At 41.1% G+C, this 14,059-nt stretch overlaps 1 protein-coding gene across 2 annotated transcripts; it reads right to left on the bottom strand.

Annotated features, from left to right (window-relative positions):
- Positions 1–609: 609 nt before the first annotated feature.
- Positions 610–13,396, bottom strand: LOC108113020 (sodium-dependent neutral amino acid transporter B(0)AT3). Of its 2 annotated transcripts, XM_017223447.1 has the most exons (10): positions 13,179–13,396; positions 7,944–8,255; positions 6,669–6,901; positions 6,031–6,608; positions 5,504–5,645; positions 5,076–5,437; positions 4,855–5,017; positions 4,554–4,757; positions 4,215–4,283; positions 3,458–4,041 (listed from the first exon to the last, which is right to left on the bottom strand). In XM_017223447.1, exons 2-10 carry the CDS (start codon positions 8,212–8,214, stop codon positions 4,036–4,038), a joined length of 2,028 nt encoding a protein of 675 aa, XP_017078936.1. In that variant the 5' UTR covers positions 8,215–8,255; positions 13,179–13,396; the 3' UTR covers positions 3,458–4,035. The 2 variants fall into 2 exon arrangements, with proteins under 2 accessions (XP_017078935.1, XP_017078936.1); XM_017223446.2 differs by lacking the exons at positions 3,458–4,041; positions 4,215–4,283 and adding an exon at positions 610–2,902.
- Between the last annotated feature and the right edge of the window lie 663 nt (positions 13,397–14,059).

The raw sequence follows: 14,059 nt of genomic DNA, 5'->3' as shown, positions 1-14,059 counted from the left end.
ATATTCCAAATATTTTCAAGCAATCGATATCCCGATTTACCAAACGGTCTTTGGCTGCTTAAAAAAGTTTATGACCAAAAACCTTACACTTTTCGTTCAGTGAAGTCTCTTAATAAATTGATATTTCCCCCTTGCATTCCGCTTATCATTTCAGTCATATCGACCGTGGCTTCCAGTCGGGAATTATCGTTTTAGTGTTAGCATATTTATAGGCCAATGTCATTTACGATGCTGCTTTCCAATAAACCAACTAACCGAAATAGCCAATAGAGAAGGTCAAGCTAAGCTACTCTTTAGCTGGGAAGTTCTTGAAGTTCTTCACGTAAGTCTAACTAGTGGAGGGGCCTGACTTGTCTAATCATATGTTACCAAAACAAAAACAAAACAAAACAAAAATAAACATAACAAATCGAAACTTTCCCCTGGGCGATAAGCCTAATCGGTAATTGTTAGCTCCCGGTCCAAGGTGCTCTGACCAGGGGACAACAAACCAAATACCAGGCATTGTCGTCTATCAAAAAGCCATAAAAAAGACGTGCAGATTCGTCTGCCATGCCAGCTGTGGTACAGTAGAACCTCCCAAGAACAAAAAAAAAACACACTTTCAAATTCCTTTTTGCTCTTCTTCAACTTAACGCACTAATCATGAAATATCTTTATTAATAATAATTTCTTGCGTACGGTACAATAATTTTTCATATAAGTATTCATCTCCTTGCAGTGTTTCTGTGTTTTGTTTTAATACATTCAAATTTACACGAGTCCGGGTCTTTAGCACTACGACAATAATTGATATACAATATTTATAGTAGAGCTAGGTATATAGATTAATATGTACTGTATATATATATATAGATTTAATGCTCGTATATATAGTGGCGTAAACAAGTAAACTATACAATTAGGCTTGGTACTATGTATGTTTCTTCATTTTTGGTTTCGGTTTCGGTTGCGTTTGCATTGCGAGGATACGACTTTAATGGATAAGGTGGGGGAGTTGGGGACAACTAATTAATCTGGTGAGGTGGCCTCTTACTTTACGGTCATGTAAACGTACGTATAAATCTGCTGGCTGAAACGGATCCGAGATCGGAACTGTTCTAGTTTGATTGGCGGTGTACAAAATGGATACAAATCTCCCAAAAATAATGGTTAAAAGTGGACAAAATTCCTGCTCTGCTATGGGGAAATCTACCGCGTCGGTGACTACAAATCTCTCTAAACTCGACGGGCCATATCATAAGTATATTTCTATATATGTCTTATTGTCTTCAACGTTCTGCCGTCCCTTCCTTTGAGTACTTCGAAATTCCATGTGTTTTGATTCAGTTTTGTCAGTTTTTTTTTTCAGTTTTCAGTTTTCAAAAATCTGTGTTGCGATTGCCTTACCGAAATAAGCGAAAGTTTGGAGGGGGATTGTATGAGAACCATTTTGTGGAAACCGAATTGGAATTGGATATGGGTAGTACAGGGAATATCCTGTGGAGTGAACTCAAGTTGTGAATAAATGGAGTGCCGCTTAATAACTAGTTAAATATTAGACGCTTTATGGTTTCCCTTCTTCGATAGAACTTTACAACCACTAAAACTATTCACAGCAGTTTATTTTTCATGTTTTTGTTTTTCTTTGTTTTAGCTCTGTCAGTGTGGGGAAAATACTCTTGAGTGGTTTTCAATGGGGGCGGGAATGAGATTGGGTGAGTGTGTTAAGGGTTAAGGGATAAGGGTGACAAGTCTTAACACCTAAACATCGAGGATATTATTTAGAATATCACACATTCCATGTATCTTTTCTCTAATCAATATAGTAAGTATAGGTATTTGTGTAACTCAACTAGAACTCGAAGTGTTAATATTGTGTCTCAACGCTCTTAACCAGTTTGAAGTAATTTTAAAGTGTGTAACTTCTTTAAGATTACTTATTTAATTTATTTAATTAAGGGTCGTCTGAGCTCTACTTGAGGTCAAAATAAAAACGGCAGAATCTAGATACTAAAACTAAATGTTGAGTTTAACTCTTTGGAAATGCGCTGGCTAAAAGTCGACTATTAAGCGTTTGCCATTGAAGAGTTTCATTTTCCTCTGGGATGTGGCGGGTGGTTGTGAAGGATTTTCATGGATTGCGGTTTTCGGGGTTTCAGAAATACTTTCAGTTTTTGTGTGCTCAAGTGTCTAATGGTAAAGCTTTAAGCATTCCAACTAAATGCTACATAATCGAATTAAGATCTTTAGCAACCCGTTTTTAGATAATACCTATCATCCTGCGGCACATTGTACTCATACATAGTTTGTTAGATTTTAGTTTAGTTTATCTTTTGTTTTTGTCGGGGTTGAGTTCAGTTTGTGTTAAAATACGATTTAACAATTTTAGTTACGCACTCGAATGCAATTCTTGGGCTGTTTATTCTGGTAATTACTTAGTTTAGATTTAAATTATGTTAAAATACTTATAGTAAATATTTATAAATGTTTTTGCGCTCAGCTTAACGCGCACTCTGTCTTACCGCTCGTCTCCGATAAATTAGTATTTCACTTGCCATTTCGTTTCGGTTCACATCTGGACCTGGACCTGTATCTGTATCTGGACTTGTACCTGGACCTCTACCTGTATCTGTCTCTGTATCTGTATCTGTATCTGTATCTTTATCGGTATCTATGTATCTGTGAGTGAGGTTGGTTAGTGGCTCTTCTAGACATCGTACGCATCCTTCTTGTAGTTGTTCTTTCTGCTTGTTGGCACATTTAGCACGTTCGATGTCTTGGTTGTTGTTGTCGGACGCATCATCATCATCCGCATGGTCATGGGCTTGTCCTCCTCCTCGTCATCGGAGAAATCGCTCTGGGTCTTCACATGACCACCCAACGCCGGACCACTGAAGTCGTTCTCATCGTCCTCGTCGTCCTGATTGGAAAGAGGGGCGAGAGAAGAAAAAGTGGATGAAGTTTGGCTTCAGCATGTCAAGCAGATAAATGGTCGGACAGACAGAGAGTCCTCTAGGAAATCAAGAACTGCTTACGAAATTATAGTACATAAATCAAATGAGCTGACACCACGCTGCGTATACTTGATATTCTACACAAGCTCAAGCGAAAGCTCTCTACACGGCCAACGGCTGGCCCCAAACGGCAGAATTTTCAAATAATAACCACTAAAAGTCCAGTGAAACTTAAGTACAATGCAACTGTAATGTAGATGTAAAGTAGATGTACATTACATGGCTCTTTACAGTGGCGGATCGGTAGGGATTTCGGTTGTTTAAAAGCTTAAAATTATTATTTAAATTATAAATTATTTAAGAAAACAATGAAATCTTCGATCCGCCACTGATGTTGCATATTAAACATTATTTGAATCATATCAAAAAACATTGAAACAATGAACAAACACAACCAAACGAACCAACAAACAAAATGTTAATTTCTCCATTACTTTACCTGCTTGTTAGCCATTAGATCAGCCGCCAATTGGATTTCTATATGATATAGAACCGCCTATAACTATGTACACTCATTTACCCTACTACTCCATCTGCTGAGCCTTGAAGCGATTTTGCTAGTCTTTTCCCTAAACTTAAGTTTTTGTAAATAATTGTTCTGGCCTTATCAGTTTTCTTTTGGTTTTCCTTTTTGTTTTTCTTTTTTTTTGGTTTAAAAGAGCTATTTGCGATTGTTTTGCTAGCTACGATTAATTGCTGTGCGTTGATTAGTTCTTAGTGGTATTGAGTACAGGTAATTGCTTGGTAACCGAGGATGAGCAGTTGGTTTCTACTTGAGTCGAGGAATGTCCTTAGTTTTTCTCTGGGTGTTCAGTGTTCAGTGTTCGGTGTTCGGTGTTCTGTGTTTCTGGGCCATGCTTTAGGCTTTTAGTGAACTATTTTGTAGAGCTATCCTAGTTTTAACTTTCGGCTGATTTCTGATTTCTCTGGGGTTCTTTAAAACTTGGCGCAGCACTTAAGTTCGTATCCATGGCTTCGTTTTCGTTTTCGGTATCGGGTACGGTATCGGTATCGGTATCGGTATCGCTTTTAGTTCGTTCTAATTCTAAACATTGACCAATGAAAGTGGACACGGGAGCAGAGGGAAAGAAGAGCAGAGAATCGTGGGATTAGCTTTAGTGTTTTCAGAGATGTGCAGGTGACGGGAGGTTTTCTTGAGGGGATTTCTGGAGTGGCTAGAGCCTTTCATACTATCCAGAAGGACGTGTCACAACTTACTTCAAAGTCTCCAATTGTGAAGCGTGTCGCCGCTAGTGAATCTTGCGGTGGCATATCCGGACTCATATTCTGAACGACAATGAGCGTGATTTGGTATTATGTATTTCGGTATTTTGGATGTAAGCATTGTCAGATAGGAAAAAACAAGCGCAAAAGTGAGGAATGTTTCGTTAGGTGAGAGAAAGACACAATTAGTCACACGTATAGACCAAAATAGAGAGAGAGAGAGAGATGAGCGTAATCTTAGCCTAACAACACAACGAATGTTACAAAGAAAAGCTCAAATCGAGTTGGAATCGAAAGTTTTATCAACCGATTTGAGCCAAGATCTGCACTTACATCATCATCGTTGTCGATCATCTCCTTGGTGGAGGCTGTTGTTTCGTTACGACGGATTGATCCTTGGTGGATATCCAGATCCACTTTGAGGCACTGGAAGCTACGCATAAGGAACACGATGGGCATGGGCAGGACGCCGGCCAGGATCATGGACAAGGCAATGGCCATCACCCAGTTGGGGTAGCTCTTCTGCTCAATCATACCCTGTGGAAAGGAAAGGTATAAAGTTAGAAATTGAATAAACTTTGAGCACAAAATAAGGACCATAAAGAACCATTCTGGAGTATCATCAACCACTTACCAAATCAGCATTCCAAGCACCATAAGTGGGATTCCTGATGACCATGAAGACCACTGACGAAACCAAGATACAGACCATGATGACGGGGCCAATGTACCGCCAAGTCCATTGCCAGTAACGACCAGGTCGGTAGCCAGTCATCTGGTATATATCCTCAGTGAAGCTATAGGAGAGTTGATTACTAAGAAACTGATCAACTTTAAGAAGGAAACCCAACTCACCGCTCATGTCCGTAGATAAAGATCACAGCTATCATCTCCATCAAGGCCACCACGACAAGACCAATAGTGCCGGCAAAAGAGTCGAACATCTTGAGCCAGTACTCCCCGGCACCTGTGCAGAAGATGAAACCGACAATGAAGCAGAAGAGACACACCACGCCAGTGACATGCTGTTTCTTAACCCGCTTGATAATGTCAATGTCGAATAGGGTGCACAGCATGCCCTCCAGGATGCCGATCTGTGAGCCCAATCCCAGCGATAGCAGCATGGTGAAGAAGAGTACGGCCCAGAAAGGAGCTCCTGGCAGTTCAACAATGGCCTGGGTAAAGACGATGAAGGCCAGGCCAGTGCCCTCGGCGGCCTATTAAAATAAATCAATAATATATAATATAAACCTTAAGGCTTGAAGATCCCAAACAGTACTCACATTATCCAGTTCATGGGCCAAACTGCATTCGCTCAATTGCAGTCTAGTTAGCTCAGTGTCATTCAGCAGACTCATGGCATGCTGATAACCCTGAGTGTCATTTAAGCCCAGCAGCTTGTTCTTCACCAGGATTTCCGTGTTACTGAGAGGCAGTAGAGGGGGCAAAAAAAGGAAGAAACAATAATCAGTAATCAATGAAGACCAGTTGAAATCGGTTAGAACCCGATGGAGAAGTCAGTTCAAGAGCAATTGTGCATAACTCAACGTGGGTCCGTTAATTGATGCAAATTGACAGACACGACCGCGATTCCATATACCCCTATATCGATTCGAATATCAATGAATGGGCGGTGCGATACACCCACCGAGACAGCCACCGGCGACTCATTGATACGCAAATAGATATAAAAGACTCTTTGCCCTGTGCCGGTTACAACTGGTCAGCACATTGATGACCCACCTATATTAGACCCACTGATGCGTACAACCCATTGTACACTCCCTCCGTCGTCCGTCCATTCACTCACCTGGCAATACACCGGTCAACATTTACGGTGGCCTTGAAGCCCAATATGGCAAAGATGACCACACTGGCATAAATGGCCGTAACGGCATTACAAACAGACACCAGGAGCACATCCCTCACGCAGTTGTTTTTGGGCGTATTATAACTACCAAACGCTATTAACGACCCGAAGGCCAGGCCAAAGGAATAGAAGACCTGCGTGGCTGCGTCCAGCCAAACTGTTGGTTCTAGTAACTTTTCCACCTTCGGCGTATACATGTGCATCAGCCCAGCTCCTGCTCCTCTCAACGTGATGCCGCGAATAAAGAAGATGGTCAGGACAATGTAGGGGAACAGCGAGGTGAAGTAGACCACTTTGCCGGAACTCTGGATACCCTTCATAACGATGAAGAAGACAATGGTCCAGGACAGCATTAGGCAGAGCACAATCCACCACTTAAGGCCACCTGGTTCATCCATGGACGGTGCTGCATCCAAGGTGGTGCGGTACCAGAAGTACGTCGTCTCCGAAGATTTGGCGCACTCCTCTAGCTCAAATCCTGTACCATTCAATGGACAGGACGACCAAGGCAGCGGATACTATTGGGGTTATATTTTAGTTAAAGGGTATTCTTTAATCTATACTAACTACAAACTCACCCGAAAACTATTGAAGAGGTAGAAGAACACCCACGTGATTATCACGTTGTAGTACAGAGCCACGAACAGCGTAACTATGCACGACGAGATTCCGATTCCACCCAACCAGGGATGGATGGTGTTCCATACACCCAAGGCACCCAATCTCATTCTCTGACCGATTCCCAGTTCTATGAGGAACAACGGAATGCCCTCCAGTATCAACATGACCATAAAGGGTATCAGAAAGGCGCCTGCAAATGGGAAAATATCATGGTTTATGGTAGTTTATGGTAGAAAATGAAAAATAATGGTAGAAATGAAAACGAATAAATGAAAACTATAATAAAAATGATTTAATATATGCCTTTAGTATTCAAAATATTCACTTATTAAAGTACCCAAAAGTATACAAATAAACCCTTTTTACCCATATAATAGAAAGTAATGACTTCCTTATAACATTCTTTTTTACTAACTAATGACCTATTATAACCAAAGATACAATAGAATAGATGTTCAATTATTTCTCTCCGTGCAAAAGTTGATTGACAAGTGACATGACACAAAATCAATCCAAATCAATCCGGAAATTTGCATTTCTGGCCGGAATGGGAAATATCTAGTTGGCCAACTAACTAGTTCAGGAGAGTATTCTAACTTCTATGCCTGGTCAGGCTGTCAATTGTAATTGAATTAAAACCCGGGTGGGGTTTAAATCGCCATTAGAAATGTGCGTGCCCACCCACCTACGCCCAGTGCCCCACCCAAGGCCACCCACCCAATTGAGGCCCTTCCGCCGTCGAAAGCCAGGCAATTAGTGCACATTAAATCCCATAATGTTATTGTCAAAGCTGTGCACCTGATTAGCTGCAGTTCGTTGGCCAACTGATATTGGATATGACACATGTCAACGGCCAAGGGGGCCCAGGCGGGGGTCTACCCAATTTAGCGTTATCGCTCAGGTGACCCATGCAGTCAAACAGACATTGATTGAAAAATATTGCTCCAGTTTGCGCTTTTTGCCCAGGTAATCCGAGGCTTACCATCGAATTCCATGCATTTATGAAACTTATAATGTAGATGGTGTAATTGCACGCCAAAATATCTAGTTTAGTTTAGATAAAATGATTTACAAAAGTATCTTACAAATCTATCTTTTATGTATAATTTCTAAGATAGTTCCATTAGAATTGACTTAATTGACATTAAGTAGGGAAACTAACTTCTTATTAAGATTTAAACTATGTTTTACATAGAAAACACTTAAATTTCCAATAACTTTAATTTACTCACCTCCTCCATTCTGCTGACACAGGTAGGGAAACCGCCAGATATTGCCCAGCCCCACCGAATAGCCAATAATGCTGAGGAAGAACTGCATCTTGCCGCTCCAGGCGGCACGTTCCGGCTCATTGCCAGGAATATCCACCGATTGCACGGAGTTACGCTGGGGGGCAGTAAGAACGATGGTCACACCATGGGTACCATCGCCACGTGCCCGTGTGTTCAGTGGAGCCATCTCGTGGCCGTTGCGCGGCGCATCGATGATTTTGGTGGCAGCCATCAACGTGCGGATTGCCCTGGCGTAGTGTCCGTGGTTACCGTCTGCGGAAAAGTGGAGCAACCGATTAGGAAATGGCAGGATTCGCGAACAGGATTCTCCCTACTGAGACCCCATTGTTTGATCGATACTCTTTGAGTATCCATATGTGTGTGGGCTTGTTGTTTGCCCATTTGTGTGGCGGTTCGTCCTTGAGACCACTTCTAGTGGCTGCTAACTCAATTTGTGTCCTAATTGTTTGCCATTAGGCGGGTTCTCTGCTGGTTAATGGAAACTTTTTGCCGGTCTACCCACGCCTTCGTCTGCTTCTATTCCTTCTCTACCTTTCATGTTTTGTAATTTTATTATTATGCAAATTTGGTATAGAGGTAGGGGAAATCATGTTAATGTCTAATGCTTATTAATTTTCTGGCTTAAGTTATTTAGGATTAGTGGATTAGTTTGCTAAATAAGTTACACCTGAAATTATTGTTCAAATTCTAGGGAATACCTATTGAAAAGAATTTAAACTTTTACTTAAAATGGATCGAGGGAAAACGGTATAGCTGCCTTCTTCCGATACTTCCATATGATGCAGAGATATTTATTCATTCATGAAGTCTATAATTTGTTTTAGTGTACGAATTGGGGCACGTACATATGTGGGGGTTCAAAGGTTAATTAAAACCTTAGTTCCAGCAGTAAACAAACCAAAAGCTCCAAGGACTGTTTACGAGTGACTAAATCGCAATGACCTCCCACCCACCCCCTCGAAACGTGACTTCCTGAACCTTGTTGCTTGGTGTAGAGGAAAGCCAAAAATTTTAGCCAACACCGCAGAAGGTCGTTTCAAATTGAAAGAGCAACCAGAAAACCAAAAAAAAAAAAAAAAAACAGAAAAGAGCAATATGGTGGGTGGCACGAAAATGGGGGTTACATTGCCCATGGGTCGTGCGTTTCTATGTGGTGGCCATTTACTTGGAGGCTCGTCCTCTGTTGCTGACGTAGTAAATTAGGGCTAGAGAACAGAGCAGAACAGCGAAGAGCGTGAGAGCCATGGGTGTGTTGTTTGGAGCAGCAGCAGCAACAGCAGCTGTGTGGCAAGAAGCAGCAATTCACCACTGAAAGAGAATAGAGAAAGCTCTTCGCGAGCTTTTGGCGTCCTGCCGCTTCATTGATGGACTTACAGGGGGGAAGGTTTCAGCGGGGTGGCGAACCACACGCGCACACACCTCTACGCTATATATTCTTCGACTATTCTTCTATATCTTGCGTATACGTAATGTGCGCTATGACGTCTTTTGATGGCTGCCACATTTTCCAAATACGTTTTCCGCAATCGCAATACCCAACCAAACCATTCGGTGTAAATATTTATCTAGTTACACCCACAAAATGTATCTCATGGATGCGGATGCACAGAACGAAAAGGATTATACCCTGCCAGGCAGCTGGCATGTCTCTCCGATTAAATTGCATGGAAAGTGGCAATAATCAAAGGACGCCAATATGCACTTTTCCGCACATGTCCGCCCCGCTGAGTTTTCCCGGGGAAAAGTCTCGTCCTCTGATTACACAATCCGATTGCTGTTACGTAAACCAGAGTGTGAAAATATTAAAGTCCTGTGATTGTTGTGCTGGCTGATGTTGCTGTTGCTGTTGCTGTTGCTGCTGCTGCTGCCTTTTGCGTCGCAGTTAAATGGGTGGATGATGGGTGGGTTTTTCTTTTCTTTTACGCTCAATCACCGGCGTTTCTAAATAAAGCTCTGGCCAGGATGTGGCCATGGCCCTGTCATTGGAATGGGTTAAAATACTTGGCCACCAACCCACCCACCATACCGCACATTCACACACACTAAGTGGAGGCAAACACAATGCTTAAATCATTGCCGTAGGAAATTACTGAATGAGGGGTCAAGATTGCGACTGATTGGCAGTGACAGGACCTAATTGAAGAATTGCCTTCCCCTGCTTACATAACTCGGGGATTTAGAAGAGAAAACCCATCTGGTTGGAATTTAAATGAATGGAAATTTACCGAAAAAGCAAACAACTGGGTACACAGGTAGGAAAGCTTAGGACCCTTGCGAAAAAAAAGGACAAAAACCTATTGCGTCGTGGCAGAAATGTTAAACCAAAAAAAGACAAAAGTTCATCCCCTTCTGGCGGGTCAGGAGAATCGAATTTAAAGCTCATTCCCGGGTTAAAGTGCCCTCGAAATAGCTCGAAAAAATAATAGTAGTAGCAGTAGTAGTGGGGGAAATAAAACAAGTAGGCGAATCTGATGACATGGCGTGTTGCAGGCTAAATCGATAAGAACGACTTTGCGGATAAGGTGGAATTCCCCCAAGGGGGATGGAGAGGGAGGGCCAGCTGTCTTTTCCTATTTCTGCATAAATCATGCAATTTGATTGCCAATGAAACTCTGCTCTGTTTACGCAATCGATTTTGCACATTTTATTGGCCTTTTGTTTACGCTGCGGCTTTGCAAATCGTTTCTCTATGTTTCTTCTGAATGTAAATTTTGAAATGCCAACTAGAATATTCATATTTTTGGCTATTTTTGGAAACACTCGAAACGTAAATAGCGCGGTATTGCGCAAGTTGCTAGCTGACTGCCAATATGCAATTTTCGCCCTTTGCTCTTGGTAATTGATTTGGCCATCGTTTGGCGCCAACGCGAGAATTGCGCCGAAATTTGGCGAGGACACTCTACTATCTCCTCCCCAATCCCCTCCAAAAACCTCCCCCAACTTCCGCTTCCGTCTGACCTTGATGCCCAGCCTTCGAATGCATTCAAGTTTGGGTGGTGGTAGTCGAAGCTGTGGATTTCCTGGAAATCGGCGCCAGTCCATTTTTAGAATCTAAAGCTATTGTGTAGGCACTTTAAACTGATAATAGGGATATCCCCCTGTCATGGGTGTTGGATTACTTTCCACGGAGCTCCCCATCCGGATTGTTTACGCATGCTTAACCTTGGTCAGCTGCCTCTCAAAGGAAGGAAGGTTTGTTTTGCCACAACATTATGTAAATAAACGCAGCTGATGTGCTAGGCAGAGGAACTATGGAAAATTTCCACCGATTATATAGTATTTCAAGCAGAGTTTTAGAAATCAATTTAATGAGTAAATTGAATTTACTAAGAAATTTATAAATATGCACAGCAACTTTGCCTTTCCTTTTTATACATAAGTAGAGTAATTTTTGAATATAATGAACTAACTTATTCGGAAGTGTCTACCGATTGCTTACTCAAACATTTTTTCTATTTATTTTGTCTCAGCCTTAATCTTTTCACTTTTGTTGCTTTTGCAATGAAATTAATATATACCATTCAGAGAAACTATAAACTATCAATTTTATTATTTAACAAAGCAAAACAAAAGAACTTCCTTTGGAAAGTACACTGGGAAATTTAATTTTAAGGAAAAATGTCAGCTTTAATAAACATTTATTTAGACTTTAAATTTGTTTTTATACTTTAAACCAAAAATAGTTTCTTATATTTCCGAATCGGTTATCGTTTTGAATCTTAATAATTAATGATTAATAAGACATTTTAGGGCGTGGCCAACCTTTTCGACTATAATCTATTATCACAAAGCCAAACCCTTTCCTCGACTCATAATTCCTTTGTGCAACTTAACCTTTTGCCCCAAACTAGCGATCGATAAGTGGCAAGTGTTTCACTCCCAAACCCAAACACAACATTAATTTTTCATCAGAAGGCAAGTCAGCTTGCCCGGATTCAGGCGGACTCAGTGCACTTGTCTGGCCGAGAAGATTGCCAAAATACCAGTGTACCCAGTACCTTATATAGACCATATATATAAAAACCCATTGTACATGGGCAACTTTCGCTCTCACCTTAGAGAGACAGAGAGAGAGAGAGAGATGGCAAGAGGGTGTCTGAAAGAGAGCGAAGTGAGGAAGCAAAATGCAATCAGACAGGCACAAAGTTCAATTTCTTGTGCTTCCCACTGTTTTTTTGGCACAGCATCAACATCAACTGTTGGCCTGTTGAGGTCGTTGGGGGAGGGTTGAGCTTTTTGTGGCCCAAAACATCCCCTCGGCCAATGCCATTGCCAGCCCCAATGCACTTTATCAGAATCTCCAAGAGAAAGAGAATTCAGAAAGGGGAAATGTTTTTTAAACCTTTAAAAATTTATATTTTATGGATTTGAAATGTTTGTTATTATTTTATTATAGAAAATTGATTACTATCCGTGTTGAGTTTTTAATAGATACTTCTTAGAGAGATCTTTTTGTACTTTTTTCATCAATGGTTTAGATTATAAAAATCCTCTCGTAGCATTAGAAACCGTTAAATAAATAAACAAAATGGAAAATTCTCAAAAAAAACATATTTAAAAGAGTTCTTAATTTTTTTTTTGGTCCACTTATATTGAAAAACGTAAATAAAAAGAAAACCTAGCAAATCAACTCAAACGAAAACGCTTAAGGAATCAAATTAAAATTTTTTGTTTACGCTGACCGTTAAGTCAAGTGATTAATGGTCTTCCACTGCCAAAATCTGATTTGGCTTTCCCAAGTTCTTACGATGTACTATATATCTAAAACATATATACAGATATTGTAGTTTAAATGTCAACGTGCAAAAGTTGAATGTATTTAGCAGATATTTTGACGTTTTGTTGGTTTTTGGAATGCGAATTCGCTTAGAATGCACAAAAATGCAGATTTACATTGGCGCTAAGGGCACGAAACAAGCAAAATTAACATAAAGCTAAGTTCACTGTTTTCACAAAATTCCACGTGCATCCCCAACCTCGAGTTTTGTTTTTTTTGAACAGGAGATAAAGAGAGAGAGAGAGTGAACCAGAGATATTGCGAGAGAGATAGAGAGAGAGAGAAAAGGACAGGGAGGAAGTCCTTTGGGATGTGTTCGTCTGTGTGTGTGTGTGTGTGCTAGTGGGCAGGACACGTCAGGCAGAAAGTTTCGCCTTGGTTTTTTTTTTGTTCCGTACCAAAGTTTGTCTTGGCTGTGGGATTTAAAATTCCAGGCTACTTTCAAGCGGACTTTTCACACAGATACACACACTCGCGCGCTCTTTGGAAAATCACTGAATTTTTTCTTTCTTTGATTTCCGCTTTAAGCCAGCTTAACGCTCGATATCAATTTCGTTCGACGAATTTTCTGCGTTTTTCACACGGAGCTTTGCTCGATTTTCACGACCGTTGATTTGTGCTTTCCGTTGTAAACTGAATCCAAATCGCTTGGCGCCGCGCGAAGCTTGCGAATTGGCGTGGTGGATTCGAATCAGTGGTGAACCACCACCATCGCAGGCACAACCACTTCCACTACACACATACACACACTCGGAGAAACACTGACGCAGGACTCTGCATGGAAATTTTTTCGGTTGGCAGCGGGTTTTAAATTGGGCAAAGCTTCACTTTCATTGATTGCCGTACGCGGAAAGGAGGCCAAAAGCTGCAGGAGCACGTGGCTTTTTGGGGGTTGAAAGTTCAAATGCCGCCGCTATCGCCTGTTGGTGGTGGTTGGTCAGAGGCAGGAAGAGAGAGAAAGAGAGTTAGCGGGAGAGAAGTAAAAAGAGCGTGATATAAGACGGGGAAAAAGGGAATAAACTTGGTCTACGCTTAGGTAAGCTCCAAAACCATAATTATAAATTCATTAAAAAAATGCAATATAAAACAAGTTAGTAACTAGAGGCTTAAAAACAATAGAATTCCATATTTTAAGTAACAAAAACAAATTCAATTTTAAAAGACCCGCCAAATTATATTTTTTTTTGCATGGCAGCATTTTAGGCACTTATAGCTACCTCCCGACAGGTGTCGCTTGTCATTTGTGTGACCATAGGCTTGAAGCTTATCGAAATATCGC

This window comes from Drosophila eugracilis, unplaced genomic scaffold (assembly GCF_018153835.1).
Source record: "Drosophila eugracilis isolate 14026-0451.02 unplaced genomic scaffold, ASM1815383v1 contig_90, whole genome shotgun sequence".
In the NCBI taxonomy this organism is placed as follows: Eukaryota; Metazoa; Arthropoda; class Insecta; order Diptera; family Drosophilidae; genus Drosophila; species Drosophila eugracilis.
This window is presented reverse-complemented; position numbering and strand designations above follow the sequence as displayed.

What these genes read in the sequence shown, in the direction of transcription:
- LOC108113020 (XM_017223446.2), bottom strand. Translation starts at nt 8,214, where the DNA reads ATGGCTGCCACCAAAATCATCGATGCGCCGCGCAACGGCCACGAGATG. An exon ending in GTGTCAGCAGAATGGAGGAG is followed by an intron (nt 6,902 to 7,943) that starts GTGAGTAAATTA and finishes TCCCATTTGCAG; the next exon opens with GCGCCTTTCTGATACCCTTT. An exon ending in TGATCGACAACGATGATGAT is followed by an intron (nt 2,903 to 4,553) that starts GTAAGTGCAGAT and finishes CTTTCCAATCAG; the next exon opens with GACGACGAGGACGATGAGAA.